The sequence below is a fragment of the Perissodus microlepis genome, chromosome 15 (genome assembly GCF_051167445.1).
Source record: "Perissodus microlepis isolate ML-2025 ecotype Zambia chromosome 15, ASM5116744v1, whole genome shotgun sequence".
In the NCBI taxonomy this organism is placed as follows: domain Eukaryota; kingdom Metazoa; phylum Chordata; class Actinopteri; order Cichliformes; family Cichlidae; genus Perissodus; species Perissodus microlepis.
Genome location: NC_140475.1, coordinates 7,288,191 through 7,314,247, shown reverse-complemented (window position 1 = coordinate 7,314,247; position 26,057 = coordinate 7,288,191). Strand labels below are relative to the sequence as shown.

The 26,057-nt window shown below is 41.0% G+C and overlaps 1 protein-coding gene across 2 annotated transcripts; it reads right to left on the bottom strand.

Moving 5' to 3' along the window:
• Window positions 1–5,101: 5,101 nt before the first annotated feature.
• vegfab (vascular endothelial growth factor Ab) lies at window positions 5,102–24,815 on the bottom strand. 2 transcript variants are annotated; one of them, XM_084952555.1, is made up of 8 exons: window positions 24,124–24,815; window positions 22,048–22,090; window positions 20,003–20,199; window positions 19,078–19,154; window positions 16,576–16,608; window positions 12,406–12,480; window positions 10,463–10,606; window positions 5,102–9,584 (listed from the first exon to the last, which is right to left on the bottom strand). In XM_084952555.1, exons 1-8 carry the CDS (start codon window positions 24,175–24,177, stop codon window positions 9,563–9,565), a joined length of 645 nt encoding a protein of 214 aa, XP_084808681.1. In that variant the 5' UTR covers window positions 24,178–24,815; the 3' UTR covers window positions 5,102–9,562. The 2 variants fall into 2 exon arrangements, with proteins under 2 accessions (XP_084808681.1, XP_084808682.1); XM_084952556.1 differs by lacking the exon at window positions 12,406–12,480 and having other exon boundaries at window positions 24,124–24,810.
• Window positions 24,816–26,057: the final 1,242 nt, after the last annotated feature.

Here is a 26,057-nt window from a genome sequence, read left to right as displayed (position 1 = left end):
GACACACAAGCAGATGATAGATGTTGCCTTTCATAAAGTTTTGAAAGGCCTTTTATATAACAATATAACAAAAACAAAAAAAACTGTTAGATAAGAAGTCAGACAGCATACATGCACACACTTGCACAGAAATGAAGCCAAAACTACTTTTTGGACTTTGGGATTACAAGAGTCAAGTTTCACTAGAGAGCCTCCTTATATCCATGTTCACCATAATCTTGTAGGTGTCACTGACGATTTAATCACTGATTTTCTTTTGGAGGAATGAGGGAATAAATTAGTGTTGTTCTCTGCCGTAATCCTAAAATTTCATCCCTTTTAAAGTCGGCTTCCTCTACTGTTTTCTGAGTGATTTGCAGTTGATCGGGAGATGAATGGTTTGCCAAGTTTTAACACTGAGCCCTTGTGGATTCTCTAACAAGGCCAGGCCTGTCTAATACAAAACACTACACAAATCGAGCTCCTTTCTGCCTGATCTGCAGTAATTCCCCCAGCTCACATCACTTCCTCACTTGCAGATCTCGCAGTTATACAGCACACACTGTAATGCCAGCAAATTACTTTTCAAAACTGCTCAACTGCTAATTAGATAGCTTTGGTGCAGACGTGCTGGGTCAGTGACCCTCTGCCCTACAGAAGTGCTCTTAAGCAAGACAGAATCCCTCATTGTTCCTGAACTTGATTCTCCCTGAGCAGGGGCAAAGTTAAAAGAATGTTTCGATAAGAAGATTGATATAATAGTTTGAGACTGCTCTGGTATTGACTTAAGTGTTTCACAACAAAAAAAAAAATCTTGAAGCACCTAAGTTAAAGAGTTGTCCCAAAAATATCACATTTGATTTGGTTAAAAACAGGCAGGAAGCACAGTTGCAGCACAGTCACGCACGATTTCATTTCGTGCAATTCAAAGTAGATCTGAATGTAGGGCACGGAAAAAGAGACAGAGAGAGAGAGAGAGAGAGAGCGGTGAGAGGAAGTAATCACTAAAATGAATCAATCAATCGATGCATTTATTTTCTTGTACATGAAAACAAATACACGCACGCAGCACACGCACACACACGTATTTCTGGTGAATGGTAATGCTGTTATAATGAGGGTAAGCTGGACTACACCCATGTGAGAGCTGAGTGGGTGCTCTGGAGCCAGGCTGGCAAAACCACAATTGACCAGTCTGCCCAGTCGAGTATACACTTCATAAATGTAACGCCATGATGTCAGTTTAAAACTCACAACCTTTGCCCAGTTCAGCTCTACAGTCCTCGTTTCTGTCAGTGAGCATATTACATTCGCTGAGTTCCCTCAGTTTCTCTTGTTCTTCTACATTTAAACACACCTACAGATGAATGAGGACACGGTGTGCTCCCCCCTCTGCACCACTCTCCCTTCCTTCACCTTCTCACACCTGCTCGCCTCCATTCCAACCTTATCCTCTTTTCTCACCCCTGCACCTCACCACCTCTTCAGCTCAATTAGTCTCTTTTCCACTGCTCCTCTAGTCACCCTTAAACTGATTTTAGTCTTACTCTCATTCACTCCCTCCTTCCCTCTCCGGTTTCTGGCCTCATGCCTCATGAAGGATATTTTCCAGTGTGACAGTCAGTTAGAAATGTGAATAAATATAGATCAGAAGCCTTAAAGACAACGTACGTGTAAGTGAGCACATATCGGGCCTAAACGCTGCAGACACGCCTCAGGGAGGGGTTTTGCCGAGTCATGATTTCTCTCGGTTTAAATCAGCAGCGTGGTGTGATTTACCTGCTTGCGAGCACGTTTCTTGTTTCAGGTCTTAAGGTTCGCAGGACTTTAATCTCACTAGCTTTCCTTGTTCTCCATTTTCGCTCTGTGGAAACCTGATCTCAACCTGAGTCATTTTCATATTCATCAATCTCTCATTATATATTTTAGGTAAAGAGGCAATGCTGTCATTTGTTGTATACCTGGATTTGAAAATTGCACAAGAAATATAGCTTTCAATTGTGCATTGTTACTTCCCTCCCTTGGTCACACCACATACTATAATGACTCTCTGGGTGTGGTCAGGGAAATAACAGACTAACTCATATACATAACAGGTAAAATGTCCCATTTAATATTGCCTGCAGTGGAAAAATCCCTCAGTTCCTTTTGTAATTTTTGAAATGTTTACATCTGCTTTAATAAATAGTTAAACAATAACTTGATTGTCAGTATGTAATGAAATATCACCTGCAGTGACCACACCATAAAGATGATCTACCAACAGTTTTTCTTTTGACTTTATGGAAAACAGGTTTGCTGTTTTAGTCACATTTAGCTGTCTTCGACATAAAGCCACAAGAGGAAGATATTTTCGGGTAAAAGGTAAGGCGAACGCCTTACTATATGCTTTCCACACCTAACAAGGGAACCTAGTGGAACATTTAGCTGTTAGATATTTCATGCTATTTTATGCCAAATATTCTAAATTTCTAAAGCTTCAAACCACCTAATTTTATTTTGCCTTTCTTGACAACCAGAAATCCACCTAACAGACACAGAAGAACTGTTGGATAAAGCTATTTATCGAGGACTAACTACCCCCGGAAATTCAGCATAAGAATTTGTTCGCTCCAAAGTAGTGCATGTGTCTAGAATCAGAAAGAGATTGCACAAATCTGATTTGCAAGGTGGTCCAGTGATTAACACTTTTGCCTCACACCAAGAAAGGTCTAAGTTCAAACCTATAGTGGGTTAACCCTAACCCCTAATGTCCAAATATCCCCCCAAAAGGCCATGGGATGGCGAGGTCCCAAGTTGATCTGATAATCTTTTGCATTCTTCTGTGTCTTTGACTCGGATATTAATCGCAATGCTCAAAATCCAGCAAAGCACAAAGACCAGCCATGCTGATCATGACATGTTGCACCAGTTAAAAGTAAATAAAAAGAGCACCAGAGCAGTCTTCCGTTGAGTGTGATATTTTTCTTTCATTCTGCAATGGTGTGATTCGATTGCATCATCAGTATATGATGTGATATCGATAGATTCCACTGTTTTCACAAACACTCCTTACAGATAAAGTTCCCCATTCAGATTTACTTATCTTCCTTTTTGGGGAAACGTGAAAAGAAAGTTTGATTTGCCTGTTTTCCAACCACACACACGTACACACACATGTCAGCTGCTTTTACACACCTTTTCTTCGCTTTCAGTTTACCTGCCTGTTGTTTTTTGGTGTGGTTAGAGTAATCAGAACCAATTATCAGGACCAATAATTTTATTGAATTCTGTCCATACTGAATATGAATGTTTCTTGTTTGTTAAGCCACTTTAAGACTGACCTGTGAATCATTCAATAAGAAAAAGAAAATGAAAATGTGTTGCGTTTACCCACCACAGACCAATTTTAAATTGTTTTTTATGCACTTTGTTACCAGCAGCCTGTTGTAAGACCTGAACGTAGGAAAAATGCTAAATATAACAGCTTGGCAGGCATAAATGGTACCTTTGTTCCAACAAGTTGATTCTTAAACAGCAGAAATAGAAAAAAAAATCTAGCAAAGACCTGACACTGGACCTGAGAGATGCATCTGGCCCTTCAGTCGATCCATCTGCTGTTCACTGAAGCCTCATCAGAAATCGCATCAGCGGAAGGGTGGCTGTCAAGAAGCCATTCCTAAGGGAAACAGGGAGAAAAGGATGAGATATACCAAACTACACAAGAACTGGAAAGAGAATAAGTGGCAACATCATTTGTCATCAATATGTATGGAGCAGATTGGAGGAGAAGTACAACAGTGAGTACAATGCTTTGTAGTTTTTTGAGGCTGTTTTTCAGTCAATGGTGTTGGAGATCTTGTCAGAACTGATGGAAATATGAATGCAGAAAAGCATGTTCAGATTTTGATCCACCATCTGGAAAACATCTGATTGGCAACGATTCATGATTGCAAATACGCTGCTCATGGAGTAAACACTATTAGTCATGGATTGGCCTCCCCAGACCCCGGACTTCAACATTATTGAAGCAGCGTGGGCTTATCTTAACAGAGAACAGAATGAAGGCAGCCAACATCCAAAGAACAGCTTGTTGCATGTCCTCCAAGAAGCCTGGAGAATTATTCAATGACTAATGACATTCAAGCTTGTTAGAAATGCACAAACTCTTTTGCCTTGTATACTGTGTTTACATCTTTGTTTCAATAAATCACTACATCTTTTCCCCACTTTTCTTGCAAAATATAAAGAAATGAGAGGTGACTTTTTTTGTACAGTACTGTATATTATCCATTTGTTGGTGAGATCATACTTATAAACAACAAATTCCCCTCTGAGTCTTTTTATGAAACATATAAAAATCTGAAAAAGTTTAAATCATGTTAACTTAATTCATCTGGACAATCTGGACAGGCAGCTAACTTGCTTGCTTCTTTCTGGGCTCATGTTAAATCACAGATTAGATGGTTTATGGCATTCTTGTAGGAGTTTTACCCAGTGAAGGGGGGCCCACAATTTACAGGGATTATATGGTGTGCTTTATATCTAGGTATGCACATAAAGAGCATGAGCCAGGGAGAGCAGAGCTTTTGCATGGCTGCATTAGCACCATGCAGGAGCTAATCCAGCAGGCAGCAAGCAATGGGGCTAAGTGGAACAGAGTTTTAAAACAAACACGTCCAAAGAGCCAAAAACTGCCACTTAATCTACATTCATAGGGGTTAGATTTGGTCCTAGAGATCAGCTGCTGCTGAAGGGTCACTGACTAATACATGCTCTTACAGCTAAACCTGCTCATTGTCCCCCCTTTTGGGTAAAAATTGAGACAAAATGGTTATTTGGAGAAGCTGAGCAAAAATAGACAGCCTACTTTTATTTGGAAGCTGCAGATATCAGGTTTGCTGTAAAACACATGCATAAAGTGTCAAAATGCAAGCTGCATGTCCAAAAGTTCAAATTAAAAGGCAGAGTGGGGGAAAAAAGGGTCTACAGGGGTAAACGGGAATTGTAGACCATGAGCCAAAAAAAAGGAAATCAGTTCCTAGGACTTTGTTTCTAGGTAATGTTTTTGAGTTCCTAAAAAGGTCTTTCCAAGAAAAGTTGCTGTGGGGACTGTGGGGCCAATGAAAAGGTAGATCGATGATGCAGGTAAACAAGAATCTTTATTCCGTTCAATTTAACAAGTGGCAGCCAGTGATGTTGACTCAAGTAGATATCTGTGTAGCTGAAAGCTCACCTGCACCCCCCCCCCCCCCCAATATAAAGACACAGTCAGATAATGATTGACTCCTTGTTTTGGAAGTATTCCTTGTCGTCATTGAGGATTTGTTTGTTAATGCCTTACAGTTGCAGAGAGCTGAGCAGAAGGGATGCAGTGTTTCTTCGAATCAATGAAATATGATCCAGGAAGGCTGATTTACGTAATAGATTCATGCGTTTAAAGGTTTATCAGATGCCAAAGCACTACATGGTATAATAAAAAACGATTAGGAAGGATTTTACACGCTAACTTGGAAGTGATTATGGCAACAATCATTATACAGCAACCATAAAGCCCACTGCGTCAGCACATCTCCCCCATCAATACAGTGATTGGCGGTGGGTTGGCGGCTTTATTCAGCAGTCCAAATGTTGATGTAGTGAAATGAATGCGAAGCAATCAATGCGCTCCATGACTACGCCTGTATAGTAGTAAAATAAAAGTAAAAATCAGATCTGATTTAAGTTCAGCCAGGCTGAACCTCTGGATCGCTTCAAGCGTGGCTGCTATTTTTAGGTGGCTCTTTTTAAACTTGCAAGTGTGCATTTGCATGCACCTCCAGCTTGTGCAGATAGTGAACATAAACCTGATGTCATCTGACCTTCATGTTAGGGATGACAGCCCAATATCTGACTATGACTAAAAGCTAAATGGGGGGGTCGGCTTTTGAGAAGGGGATACTTGGTGCAACAAATTGAACTGTGGGCACGTTCCACTCTTCTGTTGTATGCTGGCAGTCAGCAGATTTTGGTCCCTACCTGCTCTACTCACATTATTCATTTCACTATAACTCACTATGTCATTTTCTCCTAATTGAAATTCAAGTACGAGGTCACTGTTTTGACACGCTGGAGGAAATCCAGCGCACATCCGCAGGTGTGTGAGTGCAAGCAGCCAGAGCAGACTTCCGTGGAGTGATTTAAAAATAACAGCAGAGCTTAAAATGGTCCAGTGGTGCACCAACAGACAATCTTGAGTGGGACAGTGGCTAAATTTAAACAAGGTATGTATGATCACACCAACTACTGCAGAGTGAGTATAATGTATCCCAGATTTGTCTCACCATAACCTGCATAAAAAAGCACATTTATCTTGCCTTTACTGTTAATCACACAAATCAACACAAATTAAGTGTCATTCTCTTCTGCGCTCTGATAGACAGTTGGAGGAATGAATTATTTGATGCCCTGCAGAATTTGTACATTTGCTCACTTCAAAACAAATGAACAGTCTGCAATTTTTATGGTAGTTTCATTTTTAATGTAAAGAGACAGAATATCAACCAAAACCCCAGAAAAACACCTTACGTAAAACTCTCACACTGACTTGCATGTCACTGAGCGAGATAAGTATTTGGTCTCAGAGAGAATCAGAGATTCAGACACGGCTTGGGAGAAAGTGTTGTGGTCAGGTGAAACATAAATGCAGCTCTTTGGCATCAACGACCTGCCGTGTCAGAAATGCAGAGTACGACCCAAAGAACACCATCCCCGCTGTCAAACACGGAGGTGGAAACATTATGCTTTGGGCTGTTTTTCTGCTAAGGCTACAAGACAATTTTACTGCATTGAGGGGCCATCCATCCATTTTCTTCCGCTTATCCAGGGCCGGGTCGCGGGGGCAGAAGCCCAAGCAGAGAAGCCCAGACCTCCCTCTCCCCAGCCACCTCCTCCAGCTTATCCGGGGGAACACCAAGGCGTTCCCAGGCCAGCCGAGAGATATACTCTCTCCAGCGTGTCCAGCGTGTCCTGGGCTTCCTCCCAGTGGGACATGCCCGGAAAACCTCGCCCAGGAGGTATCCTCGTCAGATGCCCGAACCACCTCAACTGGCTCCTTTCGATGTGGAGGAGCAGCGGCTCTACACTGAGCCCCTCCCGAATGGCTGAACTTCTCACCTGATCTCTAAGGGGGAGGCCAGCCACCCTTCGGAAGAAACCCATTTCCGCTGCTTGTATTCACGATCTCGTTCTTTCGGTCACTACCCACAGCTCGTGACCATAGGTGAGGGTAGGGGCGTAGATCGACCGGTAAATTGAGAGTTTCACTTTTACACTCAGCTCTCTCTTCACCACAACAGACCGGTACAGCGGCTGCAGTGGTGCGGACGCTGTACTGGCACCAATCCGTCTGTCGATCTCCCGCTCCCTTCTCCCATCACTCGTGAACAAGACCCCGAGATACTTAAACTCCTCCACTTGGGGCAGGGTCTCGTCCCTGACCCGGAGTGGGCCAATGGACCATAAATTATTGGACGAGAACCTCGTTTCTTTAGCTAGAACACTGAAGATGGGTCTGGAAGGGTCTTCCAGCAAAACAATAAAAAAACAAAACAAAAAAGTGGCCAAGAAGAAGCACATTGAGGTTGTGGAGTGGCCCAGCCAGAAAAAGTTGTGGTGGGAGCTGAAGCTTAGAGTTTAGAGAGTTTCTGTAAAGAGGAGTGGGCCAACATCCCTCCTTAGACATGTACAAACCTGGTGACCAACTACAAGAAACTCTCTCTACCATTAAATATTAGAGACTGTTCATTTCTTTGGAAGTCAGCCCAACTTACAAATTCAGCAGTAAATTGAATAATTACTTCCCCACTGCAGCCGTCTATACTCAGATTTAACAAATGAAGATATTGCATGGTGCTTTAAGGTGGCATTTTATTCATTGAACTGAATATCGGTCTCTCATAAAAAATATATATATTTATGTGCAGGAGTTTCTTATTCGTCTCTTCGGCTTTCTTTCATTATTATTAGATTTGCGAATGTCACTTTGCCGCACAAAATCAGAAGAACACCGCTGCCCAATTAAATTTCCGAAAAACACAGCATTCATAACACAGCAACCTTTTTCTTATTTTTTATAAAACAATATGATTTGAAAATAAATATGTTTTACTGTTTACACAGACAAAGAAAACATGTTAATAGTGAGGAAGAGACAAAGGGATCTAATAATTAGGGCTCTAAGACTGATGGCAGAAAGATGCAGATTGTTATCCAGATTTGAAAACGGTGGTAGTGTTGTAGTATTGTATACTGAGCTGCGAGCAGTAGTTTTTTATATTTGCATCCTGGGCCGTGTACAAAACACACGTCCGCTACTTACTTAAATACTTACTTCACACAGATGTATCCCATTCAATCACTCATATAGACATTAACTCTCACACACACACACACACAAGTTGAAATTCTACAGAGTACCCACGCCCTTAGATGAGAGGGGTTGAAAAGGAGGAGGTGTTATCAGTACAAATGATCTATTTAGGGAATGTTAAAATCATTTATGATGTTTTTGTTGTTGCTTATTTTGTTTCGTAGAAACGAGAGTAGCCATCAGTGACCTTACACATGGGGAGATAGGACAGCCACAGGTACATAACACTGCATACATAAATAGACAAAATTAAATATGGGTAGACTGAATACTGAAAAATACTCTATAACATAAATTATCTAGAATGAACTATGGCGTAAAGGGATATTAAGTATGTACAGGTTTAGAGAAGCTGTATAATCACTGGATTCTGTATTGAGTTCAACATCGAAGAAAACTACGTCGACAGTTGACAGACTCCTGAAACAATGCAAACAAAAATAATTTAAAAAGCAGTACTCTTTCGTGAGGCACAGTTTTCAAATGGAATCAATCATACAGTGGTTTTCTTGTAGGACATAGCAATACATACAAACTCTATATCGATGACCAGTATCCCTTTAAAAGAATATGGCACTTCAGAGTCTCCTCTGATCACAGACGTGACCCATGTAAGCACAGGTCAGTGCTGCACAGTCTTCAGAGGGAAGGAAGTGATATCACGAGGAGAAAAAAGGCAAAACGTCGTCTGAGAAAGGTCCATCCATCGCTTAAAAAAAAAAAAAAGACACCCACGTCCTCTTCAGTCTTGCCTGCTGTTTTAGCAGTTAAATATATATTAGATTGAGAGGTTTCGCATGTTATGATTGAAACACAACCACAGTAGACTCGTATCCAGTGGAGTAATTGTACACAATGATCTGACGATAAGACTACACCTGCACTGCAAGCCTGTTAGAAATGCAAAACCACATAGCTCCTATTTTGCTTTTAGACGAATCATGGGCTTAGTTATTACAGTAGCAGCAACAATTCTGTATATTCTTTTTTTTCTCTCTTTAAATGTGGTCTATGTACACACAGATATACAGTGGGAGGAAATTTCAGTTCAGTCCTTCTTTTTGTTCTGTTTCGGTCCATGGGGAATGCTTTCCACAGAAAAGAAGAGCTTACGGTTCAAAGGTCAAAAAGTGCGTGCTGTGAAGTATCTCTAATATATTCCTTCATCTTGTACATCTGGTGCCCCCACTTCTCTCATCTTCTTGGCTTGTCACATCTAAACAAGAAGAAAGAGAAATGATCATAAGCGCAATAAATGTTTATAGGGAACATTAAAATCAGCCTATTTTTAATTCTTTTGTCTTGCTCACACAAATACAGGCAAGGTGGCATTTATTTGGAGATAACTTATCTCATAAACTCCCCTTCCGGTTCTCCATCTATGCCCTACAAGCTGTTCCGATTCATTCACCTCTCAGTACTACACGGGGATCTGTCTGGCCCAGTAGGCCTACCCCAAACCCCATATGCTGTCACATCTACATAAGGGTGTGGTCCCAGCTAGTGAATTAATAATTAAGTCACTTTGCCGCTTGGTCCTGGGCAAGCAGGGATGCAGCTTTTTGAAATAATCATAGTTGAAAACAATGAAAAGGGCACTGAAACAAATTTCTGCAGACTGCAGACTTTGCCAGTTCAACATATATTTATCCAGAAACTGCAGTTCCTCAAATGACCCAAAAATCCTCACTTGAACCTTCAAATTGGTAGTACCCAAACCGGTTACTGGCATCTCAGTTGCTATGAATGCAGTCTATGATTTTATGTACTGTTTTTGCATTTAAAAGACTGTAAGACTACAAGAAACAGCATACAATTTTGTATGCAAACCATGTTCCAGTGCTAGTACGTTAGATTACAGTAGTTTATAGTTGTACTAGAAGCTATAGTAGTCATGTGACTGAATATGAAGAGAACCTGCAAAAGCCTCCATAGTGGAGTCTAACAGGGATGTTGTGACTAGAGCCTGTTCGCTACCGATGTCATCTGACCGAACTATATTTGGATCTTAAGTTGGTTGCATTACTATAAATTCCACACAGGTTTTCCGTTTAGTCCAACAAATGGGTGAACCACTTTGACGATGTTACTTACTTGCAGGTCCTCTCGTTGAGCTCTAGCTGGCGTTCTTTACAGTATTCGTCTGTGTGTTTGCAGGAGCACCGGCAGGTTGCAGGGTCCTGTACAAACAAACGCTTTCTCCTCTCTGAGCACTGATCACAACACGGCTCACAAACACTGGACAGACAAGACAAAGAGATGGGGAGGAAGAAGGAGAGGCAGATTATCACAGTGCACCGTTATCACCCATAAGAAAGGTCGCCCTTGGGTCAACCCTTTCATATGCTCCAGTTTGCTTCTCCGAGCCACTGCCAAGTTGTGCTGCATGTGACAGTTGTATAGTATTGCTCACAGGATCCCTCAGAGCAGGCAGAAAGTCAAGCAGTAGAAATAAACCTGCCCCCCACCCCCATCCTTGCCTAGCTGATTCGACCTCTCCTGAATGAACGATATGTGTTAGACATGCAGTTAGCGAAGCTCGAGACCAGTTCATGCATCACAAAGCAACATATGGCTTTAAAGTGCGGGTCAGTGACAGCGCACTTCTCACTCTCACTCTAAACTCGTGATAAAGAAGACTCGAGGGTCTGTTTGATGCACTGTTAGGAAAGATTTCATTTTATTGAAGGAAAGCTGAGGACTAGGTTTCCCACAGAGAGACATGAAATCAAAACAAAGGCTGAAAGTCATCTGAATTACAATTCTCAGCAGGTGTGAAGCCCCAGATACTTCATTGACATCTTAATATACAAATTACAAGTGAAAATACAGACAGGAATCTCTTCACAGTATGAACACTGAAGAAACATGATCTCGTTATATTACTTTTGAATAAAATATTAGTTTTTTATGGTTTCAGACACAAAAGCAGGCAAACAAAGAAATTAAAAAAAAAAAAAAAAACAGTCCTTGCTAAACAATTTGCTGAAAAAAAAGCAATAGATAGCATCACTCATATCTTCACATAACATGAAAAGTACCAGCACAGGACAGCAAAAAAACCAAACAAAAAACTGTTTGTAAAGATGAAAAGAACAAAGTGGGGAAAGGAGACAGGTACGAGACACAGCAAAGCAGCACAGACTCAACACTGAAGACGGGACTATGATTACAACACTGGTGATCCCAGCACAGATACCAGAACAGTATGAGCCAGTTGGCAAAGCCATGCTGGTGGATCTGAGATCAGTTTCAGTAGACAGGAGGTTCATGTTACAGCTAGCAGCTGATCTAAGATCTGTTTATTCGAACTCCTTTAAACGTGGACATTATCAATAATAAAAAGAGCTATCTGACAAGAAGTCACAGCCAATTTGAACCCCAGGTTTTGTCGGTTTTATGATACAATGCTGTATCTCGTCTCGAACATCAGTCAACCATTGCCTCGGTTATATTACGAGGAGATTAGTTGGAGATTTTGAGGTTAATGTTTATTCCTTGCAAGTTGGTATGTGGTCTGAAGTACCCCCTAGTTATCACTCAAAGTTTAACTGAAGCTACCTTCGCAAAACACATCGGCAAACAGGGCATAGTCTAATATCCTGAACATAGACTGTAGATAAAAGGTGGACACAGCCAATATGAATTACCCATTCGTTAGCAAAGACTTCTTTTTTTGCCATCGCGGTGTGTTCAAACGAGCGAGGAACGGATCTGACTAAGAAGCTGGATAGCTAAAAATTCCCCTGCTGGCCAGCAGAAAGAATACAGGTTTGAAAAACTTCCACAGTGGAAGTTCCTGAAACCTAAAAACTGTGTATGTCTTTTATATACAGTCTAAGATTCTGAATATTTAGGACATGGCTGACGAGACAAAGTTAGGACACCACACGGAAGCAACATGCTAATCGATAGGGCCGATAAGCAAATTAAATGGTACAAATTAAAAGGGGCAAAATAACTCCTCCCAGATTAGCTTAATTATAAGAAGCGCAACACTCAGGTGCAGGTAGGTGGAGAAGGCAGAGCTGACATACGCATCATGAATTGTTTTTTCAGGGTTTTTCTTTCGTTTTCTCTTTTGGCCTTTATTCCTGCCTGTCCGGGATTTTCTGCAAGAGAGACAGGAGAACAAGGCAGAGAGATGCCTGAGAGACTGATGAGAGTGACGTGCTTAAATCTCTGAATGATAATTGCTTAAGCCAACATCAATTGATCGCAATGTTTTTGGTTTTTAAAAAATTATGTATATCATTTTATTAGCTAAGAGTTTTAATTTTTGTTACTGATTGGCTTATATGGGATTCTAACTTCACACAAGGCTCTCTGGACCCAATTAATATGATGAGATATGATGTGAAAAGAATGAGCGTAGTGAGAAAGTAACTCCATCATGAGTTAAATGACCTACAAATAACGATTTTAGAAAGCAAGACAACAACTTATATCCTCTTTCTCAAGAAACAGCCAGAGTAAAGCAGCTCACTGTGTGAATATGATTAATATCGCATATTCCGAGACTAAATTTCTTCACTGCCCAAAACTGGGCTCAAAAGATATGTATACATGTTTAAATAATAAGTACAATGACTCTGCAGAGAGTGAAAGCATATTGTACTTTGAAGGTTGCGGTGGGTGGAAATTTCCCAGATGATCTAAAGACAAAAAAATTTAACTTTACCAAAACTGCATCTTTCAGTCTATCTGGGCCAACTCTTTATCACTGACTCAACTTGTTACAAACTGAAGCACAATGAGAACGGGCCAGTGTGTGCTTACAAAGCATGCACCTGGTGTATAGGCTGGATTTCATATGCATTATTTATAACGAGCTGAGTCAGATATAATTCCGCTGCATAAGGTATATTTAACTATGCTGGAAACTTTTGTTAGTTAGACGTAACAGCAAAAATCATGATTACAAGTATCTATTGATATTTATGGCTAGCATATATACAGTACATTAATTCTACTTTCTAAGTAAGAAAAAATATAAAATATTATAAATATTAGGAGGAATAAGAAATAAATAGAAGCGTTGCAATTGTATCATGCACAGAAGACGTGATACAACTGCAGTGTCAGACTCACAGTGATGTGAAAAAGAAAGTTTTAACAGGACTCTATGTAGTCCTGGTAAAAACTAAGTGCACCCCATGATACAAGAGCTTGTCGAACAATTTTTAGCAGCAATATCTTAAAGCAGTTATTTTCTGTAAGACTTTCAGTCTCTCACATCGTTCTGGAGAAATTTTGGTCCACTTTTCTTCACAGCGATTCTCCAGTTCATCCATGTTTGCGGGAATTCATTTATGCACAGCTCCAATGCCCCTCCACAGGATTTCGATCAGGTTGAGGTCTGACTAGGCCATTGCAGCACCTTTCCTTTTAAAGCCATTCTGTTGGAGATTTGTCCTTGTTGTATGACCCAGTTAGGACCAAGCTTTGGTTGTCGGACAGATGGCCTCACACGGTCTCTAGAATACTTTGGTATATAGAGGTGTTCATGGCCGACTCAATGACTGCAAGGTGCCCAGGTCCTTTGGCTAGAAAACAAACCCAAATTATCATCCCTCTACCACTGTGGCTGATAGTCGATATAAGATGTTTTTGCCGATATGTTGTGCTTGTTTTCCCCAAATGTGGTGCTGTGCATTATGGCCAAACGTCTCCACTTTGGTCTCATCTGTCCAAAGGACATCGTTCCAGAAGTCTTGTGGTTTGTTCAGATGCAACTTTGCAGACCTAAGCCGTGCTGCCATTGTCTTTTTAGAGTGAAGATGCTTTTTCCTGGCAGCCTTCCAAACAAGCCATACATTTAACATGCTAACTGAGGCCTGTAGAGTCTGTAGTTTCTCTGAGCATTGCAGGGTCAGACCTTGGGTTGAGCTGACTCGGACGTCCACTCCTGGGAAGATTGTGGCATTGTGTTAACACACAGCTGAATGTTCCAGACCAGAAAACTGCCAAAACTTTACTTTTAAAGAGATATTAATTAATCGATTATCAATTAATTGATAATCAGCAAATGTACTCGATTAAATGATTATCAGTTAACCAAGTACATTTCATTATCAGCGCTTGGCTGCTATTTACTCTTTTAATCATTGTGGAAGCAAAAAGGGTGTACTTAGTTTTTCACAGGACCGTATAAAGTCCCACGAAAACTTCATTTTTCACAGAGCTGTATAGTCCTGTGACCTCAGGTCATATCAAAGCACATAACCTGATGTTACTCCATTATTCAGTCACATAGGTGCTTTTTTTAACTTATGTTCAGTGGGTGACCTTAAAAATAAAGTTGCCCTCTTTTTAGTATGACAGATGTTTTTCTTGAAGGTTTTGCTGCTGTTGGTAGTGCAGTCTGTCAAAGAATTTTAGATTTTTAGACTATTATTAGAATTGGATTCTCATTTGACTGAATCTTTCCTTATTTTACACGTCTCTTTCCACGTGTGTCCACTCTGCACTTGACACCTAGCTACCTTATTGATGGGCAGACCAAATTTCATTTTATGAAAATGACTGGGAAGGAAGGCTGCAGCCATGCTAGCAGCACATTTAGGTTTAACTGCAGCACAGCAGTGCTTTGAGCTAAATGCAACATCAGCATGGTAACTTGCTCACAATGACAATGCTAACATGTTGATGTGTAGCTAGGTAAAAGGCTATTTAGTCTTGGTTTAGTGTATTAGCATGATAACATTTGCCAATTAGCACTATGCCCAGCCACGGCTGGTGGTGGTATGTTGTTAGTTTTACAAATACGTATTCATAATCCAAAGCGGGTGATATTGATGGCGCTTTATGAATGATTGGAAGGGATCAAATTATTTTCTGCAGACCATCACCACTCAATGGATGTGTGCAACATTCAAGACTGTCCACCCACTAGTTGTTTTTTTCCCACCTAAACATGAATGTAATAGAGAACAAGTTGGGGGATAACCAAAGTCATGATTAATATTGAAACGATCACTGTTTTCTTGTACAAAATGCGCTAATAATTGTAGAGAATTTTTAGTTCAGGGAAAACTGCAGATGGACTGGCAAACTGAAAAGAATCTGTCATTGCTATCACTAGAGCCACACTGTGAGCATGGCTAAAAATAACATTTTGATTCAGGGATGTATCTGGATCACAGACTGCAGAAGTCATAAATGGGGCTAACTAAGCCCCATTTAGGACTGATTGATAAATACAGCATCTAGGTCTGTGTAACAGAATGAAGCAGACGTGTTTCAAATGTAAAATCCACACAATTTCCACAGAGACGTTGATAATTAACTAATCTCACAACCTCAACATAATGAGTCATCCTAACAGACTCTGAGACTCTTGCCTTAGAGAGGTTAGCCAACATGAATCAAAATATCAGAAACAAGAACATGAACTGTTACCCTAAAGTAACACCCCACCAAAGCCACACTTGCAAAAACAGTTAAAGCAAAGTTCAAGAAGATCACGCAGCTACCCCTTATCTATATGACAGACGACCTGACATAAAACCAAAACAACAACCCCACAATGGAAAAATATCAACGGCTACTCACAGAAAGAGGATTAAAGAGTTTAATGACCCTTAGCACACTGACTTCTGTAGTATTCAAAGGGAGGCCCTCTTAAGATAGGACTATAAACACAAAAGTTTAACAGATCTTCAAAAACACTGTTATCTATATCAGAGGAGTCAGAAACCAGAGTTGCAGAAGTCAAGTGGCATCTACACAGCAAAGACGAGGGAGAGGAATGCAGATGAGATAGAAAAGGTGGGAAAGGTGTAAAGGACAGGTTTGCAAGTGCAATGAATTCATCAAGTGTCACTCATTGACCTGAGCGGGATTAGCTGGTATTCCCAATGTTTATTATCTGACAGCAGCATGTTAATTTGTGCTCACTATAGGACGATCTCATGTTGCTTGTTCACTGAGGTTTTGATGACATGTTATTGTTTTTGGCTTCTCTATCTGCGTTTTTGTGTTTCTTTTTTTATATTAAAGAAAGAAAAAAGGAGGAAGTGGGAGTGGGAAAATAACAGGCATATCATTTATGTTCAAAAGGGACGATAGTATAATTTGGGAAGGCTGAGAGTTGCAGACAAATGATTGTTTGTTGGCAAGGCAAAACCGGAAAAAGATCAAATCTCAAGTCCCTATTGTTTTCCACCCAAATCACAATCTCCATGCAGAAAGAGCGCTGTACTCACTTTTCTTTCTTTTCTGTCACTTCATTCTTTAACCTGAAAGGCAGAAACAAAACAACATGACATTAGATCACAGCATGCAACTGTATCCCGGTAAACAGATACTTATCAAGATCATCAGGGCCTGGGGGCTTATTATCATCATGGGTGGAATCACATGAATCTTTTCACATCACATTGCGTCACCGTCCTTTACCAGAACCTATGATAAATCTAGTTTATTTTCAAGTATCTGGCATCTGCAACTGGCAAGTGAAATCAATTTATTGGGAAATTTTGCAGTTCTTGGATTATATTCATTGATGGATCCACACAAAACACATACACACAACTACAAACACATTTTGACAGGTTCGCTTCACTTCCCAGCCAATAACAGTGTGGAGTTGCTGGCATATCTGGAGGCAATAGTTATTCCAAAGTCTTAGGAAACAATGTTTCCTGCAATGTAATAGACCACTTGCCAAGTTTCTGCTTTACATAGTAGTACAGCAAGTCTGCACAGGATGGATAACGCATGACAGTATGTGTTTACATATACTGTACATTAGGATACAAATTCTTTACTTCAAGTAGCAACACAGTAAAACTACCCAATTACAAGCTAAACGTCTAGTTTTAATTTAAAAGTTGAGTAGTTACAAGAGCAAAACTGTACTAAAGCCAACCCTATACTGGAGGATAGACCCTTTAAATACTTACACTGGGTTATAGCTAGAGTTCATACTGCCATATAGCTAAAGTGTTTTAAGCACCAGTCACAAAAACACAAAGTATAGGACTGAGCAGCTTTTTTCCAGAGGGGTCTGCCTCTCCAAACCAGGGGCATGCTGATCAGGTTTTTAGAGTAGGTATGTCTGTACCTGTAGGTTATGAATATGCTGGCAAAGCTTTCTCATTTACATATGTCTGAATTTTACTGGTCAATCACATCAAATGCAGTCAGTCCAAGTGGTGAGCATTTGCTAAAATGTAGCGTCAGCACCATCAGCGATTGTTCAGTGACAGTGTAGGTTTTGATGTGCAGTCATAAACAATGACCCACTGATGTAAAAAGAGATCTAGGCGCAGATGATTCCCAGAAGGGTTGTAAACTTAACAAAACCAAAAGCTATCAACCAACCCTTTAATGTACAATATTATGTGTGTGTGTGTATATATATATATATATATATATATATATATATATATATATATATATAAATATAGCAGTTTCCCAGCGACTTAATGGCTATAAAGCAGTTCCTGTAATAGTTAAGTCATAATTTTAAAATAGAACTAAATGGATTTATAGCACCATCTAAATTTTTATAAAGGTGTCTTAAAGGTTTATAGCTTCAACTAAATGGTGAACTAGGACGTCACTGCTGCAGACATGCAGAACTAATTCCCTGTGGATATTTTGCCCAAATTCGGAAGTTTGATGGACAAGTGGCTTCAACATGAGATAAAGTTAAAAAAAAAAAAAAAAGAGCTATTCAACTCGGCCTTTGGCCAATACTCATACTTGCAATGTTTGCTTTATTGTCAGGGTTTCCTGAAACGTGGGCGGATTAGTAAACCTTGACGCTCTGTCAAGGTTTACTAATTCATGACACAGAGCTCAAATCTGCCATCATAATGTCACGAGTATGGAAAACTACACATGTCCAACAAGAAACAGCAAAAAAGGTGACAAGAAAAAGTGATTATATAGTGTTTGTTGATGCTAGGCCACAAGAGGGACATCATTTGATGTTGATAATGTTACTTGTTTCACCTATTTCTGCCAGTCAAAGCAAAACAGCAAACTGACTGGATCCGTGGTAATTTCAGTCACAGTTAACCTTATCTCTGGGCAGTCTGTGAGAGGGTCCAGAGACAACTTGTGAACCATCAAACCTAAGACAAGGCCACATCTAAATATTACACTGAATAAAAGCCTCTGAATAGAAGCCATATATACCTAGTTTCCACTGATGCAGAGCCTTTGCATAGATGGCAGAAGCTGGGGTAATTTGCACAGGGAAGGGTCTGAGATGGACAGAATCTGCAGTGCACATCGTTCGAACAATAATACAGTGCTGTTTGTGCAGCACCATATTGCCCCAGTAAAATGCAAAATGCCACTTTATAACACTTATCTCACAGACCTATATCTAAACTATGGACCGAAGAGCGACCTCCATATGTCGCAATTGCAAACAATGCTTTAGAGGGCATTGTACTCGATGGAACCAAGATGAATGTTAGCAGCATTGTGAATGTCTGCTGTGATGTGTTCAAACCTGCTCGGGTCTTTTTAGAATCAGCGAAGTGAAAGAAGCAAAGATAAGATATGGATTTAGGTGATACACATCTGGTGAATGTGTCAGATGAAAACTTCAAACAATAACTTCACATGGCGTGCTTGGCCAACTTCCACTCTGCTCCACAAAGGCACGTTGATTTGCCTGCAGTGATGTTTGGCTGTGCTTTGTGTGGATGTGAGTATGTGTGTGTGTGTGTGTGTTCAGGGTTTCTTACCTACACTCGCATGCGCTGTGTTCTGTAAAACTCATGAAAATATCATTTTTTTGCCTCCTGGGATTAATTCTTTTAATCTGTAAAAGAAAGAGAAAAATAAGAAATACACGTTGGTGTGTCGTATTTCTAAATATCCAGTGTCCTTCATTGTTCCTCAAGTTAAAGTCAGGGTAGTAATATAATAGAAAAGGCAGATCTGAATGGATCCAAATGCACAGAAAGAGGTCAAAGACAAAGATCTGAAGGAGAATGTTTACATTAGTCAGATGTTTTGATATTAACACCAGATGACAGGAAAAATCCCACATGAATTCAAGATATCTCAATCTGTTATGTCTGCCAACTTTGAGAATTGGACAAGTTTCTAGAAAAACTGTTTTTTCCACCCTATTCTTCACAGACAACCAAGAGCTGGGACATGCTAATTTCAGCTAGCTACTATTCATGTTTAGAGGATATGTGTTGGGTTTTAAGATGTTAAAAATGGCTTCTTCTTTAAGTGTTTTGGGCACCCACCCATCTAAAAACAGGGACACCAATCTCCTCTTTGGTTTGTCACCTGTCGGTGGTCCTCAGTTTTGCACAGTCTCTCTCATAGGAGCAAAGATTAAAATCAAAATAGGGCACCTCTTTTGCATGCTACAATAGGGTTCAGTGCTCAAAGGTCACACCTAAGCAGCCTTTGAGCTATGTGCACTTGGACAGGCTGAAGGGGCTTTTTTATGCTAAGTACCATGAGGGCCCTGGGCTGGTCGGACAGATACTTGTAAAGCAAGTGCTCCTTCTTAGCTTGACGTTTGGGCAAAAATAAACTGAATAAGCGTCCACATTTAGGATACAGGCATATCCTTCTTTGGCATAACAGCCAAAGAAGAAAAAACAATATAAAAACACAAGTATTACTGCTCCAAATAACGTTGCTGACCTCCATTGTAACGTTATAAGTGGATGTCGGCGTGCACTGCAGCATCTCGTCGTTGCAGCAGCCGGCACAGCGTGTTAAAACGACGCATGACGGGATGAAGATGTGCTCCACCTCATCTGGATACTCCTGCAGAATTTCCACCAAAAGCTCCCGAGGTTGACACAAACTCTTGTTGTACACCTCCATCAGAGGGATCACTGGGAGACAGAGTAACAGTGCACACAGTTAGAAAATGGCAGAGGAGGCATAGTATAAGTGAGTCACTCCTGAACACACACACCTAAATGGGGATGTGAATAAAAAAAAATTGGCAGGCTCACAACAAACACCATACACATAAACATGCACACACACGTTTTATGTTGTATTATTCCATCGAGTAGCGCTCGGTGTCTACCATCAAATACAGACTGGACTGACCTACTTTTACACACTTATGTAATTCCTCACTGAAATTAACAAGTACTCCTCTATGTTGTGTTTCCAACCCCTTTCACTTTTCACTTCAGGAGTGACATTACCAACCCTCCAGCTTCACCAAAGGCCTCTCAGATAGACTCAAGAACCCCTTCATCAACACCAGCTCTTGTTTATTTGAGCTAATTAGATCCGGACTACTCTCAGCTTACCAATTAATCTGTGCAATTACTTTTAGCTTACCATTCATCGTTTAGAGAACAGTCTCAACTTTTTTACCCATATTGGCTTACTTTTTCAGCTGTTCATTTGCCCATCTCACCTCTAAATCACAGTATTAACAGTTTATCTGTTACTTTACGTTAACAAACCCTATCCACATATGTGTGACCCTCAAATGTATTTACCACCCCTTCATATGTCAGTCAGCGATATCCTTCAGTCTCATTGGTAGTCTTTACCGCTATTGCCATCTACAGGTCAAACTTTTAGGTTATTATCTCAGCATCTTTCCAAATATCCATGGTAACTATAGAAGTATCCCCTAGGGCAGCGGTCCCCAACCCCCGGGCCTCGGACCGGTACCGGTCCGTGAGTCGTTTGGTACCGGGCCGCGAGAGTTGAGGCTCAGGTGTGAAATGTATGGTTTTCAAGGTTTTTATCAGTTTTCAGCGTTATTTTGTTATCGTTTTTATCGTTTACTCGGTTTTCCTGGGTCTTTTCACGTGTGTTATGAATAAATCTTCTTTTTTTCGGTACCGGTACTAGTTTTATTTTGTTGTATTTATCCGCGACACCTTAAAGGCCGGTCCGTGAAAATATTGTCGGGCATAAACCGGTCCGTGGCGCAAAAAAGGTTGGAGACCGCTGCCCTAGGGTAGATGCACCCTGACTCGGAGTCACTGCTGTCTGACGTCATCACCTGCACTGAATATTCTCTGGTCTTGAATGTCACCCAATTTTTTGTATCCACATTGCCTAAAGCTGTAAACTAATAGCCTGTTGTGTGCTTTTCACCTTCAGTCTATTTCCCCCCCACACACCAACCTCCCGTCACTGAGTCTTTGCAGGAGTTCTGCTCTTGAGAAAGATGTTAGCACACAGACCGGCAATACCTCCAGAACATCACTCAGAGCATTGCTGGACCTAAAACAACCCCAGTCTGAGAACCCTCTGGGAAGCCAAACCAAACATGCTGGGCCTGAGCAACATCACGAAGTTCAGCTTCTGATTGTCCAATTTATGTTGGGCAATGCTGGGATTGTGCAAAACTAAACTTAAGGCCAAGAGGGTGACATTCCTTTCTATAAAAGACTCTGGTCTCTATAACATTTCACCAGCTTAACCTCAAACGAGGAGGAATGCTGTTCAAGACGAACACGTCCAACGGTAAGATTTAGAGATGAAACAGCTCATTTTTTTTTAGCTTTAAAAAAAAAAAAAAAAAAGGAGAGTCATGGTCCCAGATGACTCTCCATTGGGTCAAATGACATGTTGTCCACTAGGAGGCAATAATTTGCCTTTAATGTCAAGGTGAAATTCAAACCAGCCCTTTGTTTTATTGGCTTTTAGCCAACCAGGGAGCCCAGCACAGACTGTATTCCCACGGTGCCCTGTAGGACACCTACCGTTATGTGGACCTCTTTCTGTTTCCCTCGGTATGTGGGCACTCTGCAAGAAAAAAGAAATAAAAAAAGCACGCCGTTAGTTACAGTAGATTGTGCAAGAACTTAGCATAACCCTCTCCATGCCCCTTACTTATCCACAGTTGTGCAAAAGACATATTTACATTATGACATGGCTGTTGAAACATGAAAACCACACAAACATGCCTCTTATCACAGGCCAACCTACACACGGTATAGACTGCAATGACATTTTAAGGGTTTAAATATTCATAAGCTTTTAACACTAATAACAATAAGGTTCTATAGAACATCAGCTGTTCATTCGAGGGGTAGCAGTTTTTCAAAATAAAACACCCGAAGATACAATTCCTTAATCAGCCTGCTCCTAGTCTAATTATAACTTATATGTATATGTGGTGAGGGAGGCCGTATATGGGCAAATGTTTGATCGGAGGCACAGCGTGTCAAACCATCTGACCTAAGTTCAGCCACATTAACGTGACCAAACTTCATAAACTTCAGGATTGGCTGTTTAGTTTCAGTTACTAGACCTTTATTGTTGTGCGGCTCCACTGCTTCCAGGCAGCACGGATTAATAACCGCTGCCATTAAAGCCGGCAAGAATTTCAGCCTGCTACTTTCCCCTCACAGGGGGGTAGCTGTCACCACACCAGTTGGGCCACAAAGGATTTTTTTTTTGGCAACTTTCCATTCGTTCGTTACGCACAATGCCGTCTCGTCTTCACACGCGCGCGCGCACAACCCTTCCCTCTCCCATTTTTTTTCTCCACATAGGAGCACGCGCAACTCACGCAATATCTCACCAATGTTGCATGAGATACGGCCTGTGCTGAGTGAGCCGGCATTTGGCGATAAGAAACTCTTTTCTGTTTCTTAATGAAAGGAGAAAGGAGGAGGAAAGAGGAGGAGGAGGGGGAAAAGAAAAGAAAGAAAGGAGAGGAAAAAAAATGAAGAAGGTCGGTTTGTTAGCAGGCCCCACCCCCTTCTGGTGGCGTGAGAGGGTCCAACCTTGTGGGCCGAGAGACCCCAGCCCCCCAAAAAAGCGCACTATACATTAATGTATGGGTGTCAAGCTGCCAGCACCGGCTCTTAAACCGAGTGATGATACATGCCGGCTTATAGACGAGCATTTTAGCCTTCATCCGCGTGCAGTCCAGTGTTGATTGAGAGGCCTAACTGTCATTAAGTGATCCAGTTAGTTCAATGAACACTTCACCGGACTCCAGCCTGCTCGTGCTTTTATTATGCCGGGGCTGAGATGCTCGCGAGAGGAGCTGTGTTGCCGCCGGAAACCAAAAGGAAGCAATGGGCTCTTTTGAAAGTGGTGTTACAAGAAAGTCCAATCATGTTACAGGAAAACGCGCAGCCTCCTACTTAGGTTGTATTTTTTTTCACCTTGAAACCTTTGCTCAAAGCCATACCAGCAGTTGATTAATGATTATATAAAAACGATTTACAGTGGGCACTAAAGCGCCATTACAATTCCGCCGCTAGATCGGCTGATTAATCTCGGTTTCAGGGGGATAATTAACGTTCGGTCACTACTGGAATCAAGGGTTGAATTCCAGTTTGAGAACTGGAGCCGCTTCTTGTTGCAGAAAAAGCCAGAATGCCGGTAGTGAACCTGCTCACAAGTCCTAAATCAGAATGGAGCCACTGCGCCTTTAAAGCGTAATAATATCTCCAAGGTGGTTTTTTAGAGCAGGCCTGCAATCAGCCAACGCCAAACTTAAGATGATTTTTCTGCGTTTTAATAAAAGAAATAAACACTTAGGTTAGATTTACAGGATAAAAAAGGCTCGCAACACCCGCCGAGTGTGTGTGGGTTATGTTTATACAACGCCACTTTTGCGTAATGGCTGTTTAAATCTCCTCAGAAAAAAAAAGCCACAAAACATTTGAGCTTGTTTAAACACGAGCGGTGACCTAGCTAGAGGAAAGACAAGGACAAGCTACACATTAATGAGCAGTCCCTACATGGCTCAATAGATGTGATCTTTTTTTTTCTTTTAAATTTGTTCTCTATGGGTCAGTTTGCTGTCCGGGGACACTCACCTTGACAGCTGACAGCGTCAAAAATAATAGTGTCAAACTGTCAATAAAGTTCATGGTGTTTGAAATCCAATCCAAGGGGGCAGACGATCTTTGTTTAGAAAAAAATAAAATCAGCAGGCCAAATGTGGCTTTTTGTTCTCAAGCATGAAGTTCACAAGTACGACAATATACAAGAGGACCGGCTAAAACTTCTCTGAAAGGGCAGGAGGTTGTAAAAGCAAATCCATGCTGGTCCCAAGGATACAATCCTTCGCGTGTTAACTACTTCTTCTTTTTGTCTCAACTGTTGCCAATTATTTTCAAGATATCCAGAAACACGAGAATCCAAGATGCACAACGTCTCACATTGTTCCGCAGCAGATCTTTATTTTCTTGCAAGGGAGTAGCAATCCACATTACAGAAATAATCCCATGCTTGTTGAGCCAGGCGTCTCCAAGTGTCTGTCCATTTGAAACTTGAAGCCGTGGACGAGGATGATGTTCAGTGGAAAAGAAAACCGCGGTGTCAGTTTAATCGTGGCGAGCAACTTTTGTCTCTTTAGCTCTGGCTGATTTATCTTTAACCCGGTATCATCACTCGGCTCTTGTCTTAGTGCGTCCTCTTCTGTCTGTCGTATAGTGTGGCGAGATCGCGGTACGAAGGAAGTGAATGATGTGGTAGGTGTGTCCTATAGAGCTCTGCGCTAATAGGAGCCCAGAATGCCCCCACCAAAAAAGAAAAAAAGTGATCTTATACATGTGTAATATTGCATATAGGCAAATAGGCGAGATTTACAAAGGGGTTATATATAAAATAGACACATGATGAGTTTTATATCATTATATCTGCGTTGTTGTATCTGTCCTCTGTTCTACATTATGACCAATCCATCCCTTAAAATATCGTTGTAGAACTGTTATGTGATATTTCATGAAACTTCCTTTCCCCTCTTGGCCACAGCTCCCTTGAAAAATATATTTTAAAGTCGGTTAAACGCCTTCCATGTAAAAAAAAAAAAAAAAAAAAAAAGAATATGTAAAAGTCACTTTGGAAAAACAAACAAACAAACAAACAAACAAACAAAAACAAAACAAAACAAAAAACCCTGAATGAAGCTCCTACTGTGTGCCAGGTATGCTCTCTCTGGCTCAGAATGACTCGATATCAGTTTAGAGATATGGTTGATAGCTTATATGCAACAAGTCATTTACAGCAGCTTAAACACCGCTAATCGTTTTTTTTTTTAAAAATATTTTATCTTTAGTCGATTTTTAAAAATCATTTTTAAGGCAAATACCAGACATCACGTTTTTTTTTTTGCCACAACACCTGTCTATTTGTACTTTTTTTCAAATTTGTATTTCTTTTACATGCGAATAAGAAGAAAGAAAACTCTTTGGATACGACAGTCGTATCACGGGGTCGTTACAGCGCAGATCTACGCAACAAATGAACTCATTTTTGGGGCACCTTCCGAATCGTTTACTGCGAGGGAAATACCTGTGAACGCACACCGGCGCAATAATCTTGTGAGGTTTTAATTTTGGACTGGGGCTCTAATGCGGTACCGGGGTAAGTATTTTCCAGCCTTGTGACTAGACATGAGAGGGCACCCAACTTGTCGACGTAGGAGAGCGTGTGTGGCTGGACACGTAAGCCTTGTGCGTGCGTGCTCCGGTCAACGTTTTCCGCTTGTGATCCGCTGCGACGCATATATCAGGTGCGGTCTGCATCCCTGAGCTCGGCGGAAAAGAAAAGAAGTATTTGCGTCGTGACTTCCTGGACAAAATATTCTTCGATGGACGTATTTTCTGTGCAGTTTCTCGCCACCTGCCCCCCAACACTCCTGTTCCGCGGATGGAGCAGGAGGGGGAGGAGGAAAGGGGAGACAAGATGAGAATATAGTTATTGAGCCGGTGAAGCAGCCCGATGGTGACGCCCTTGTGACGTTCAC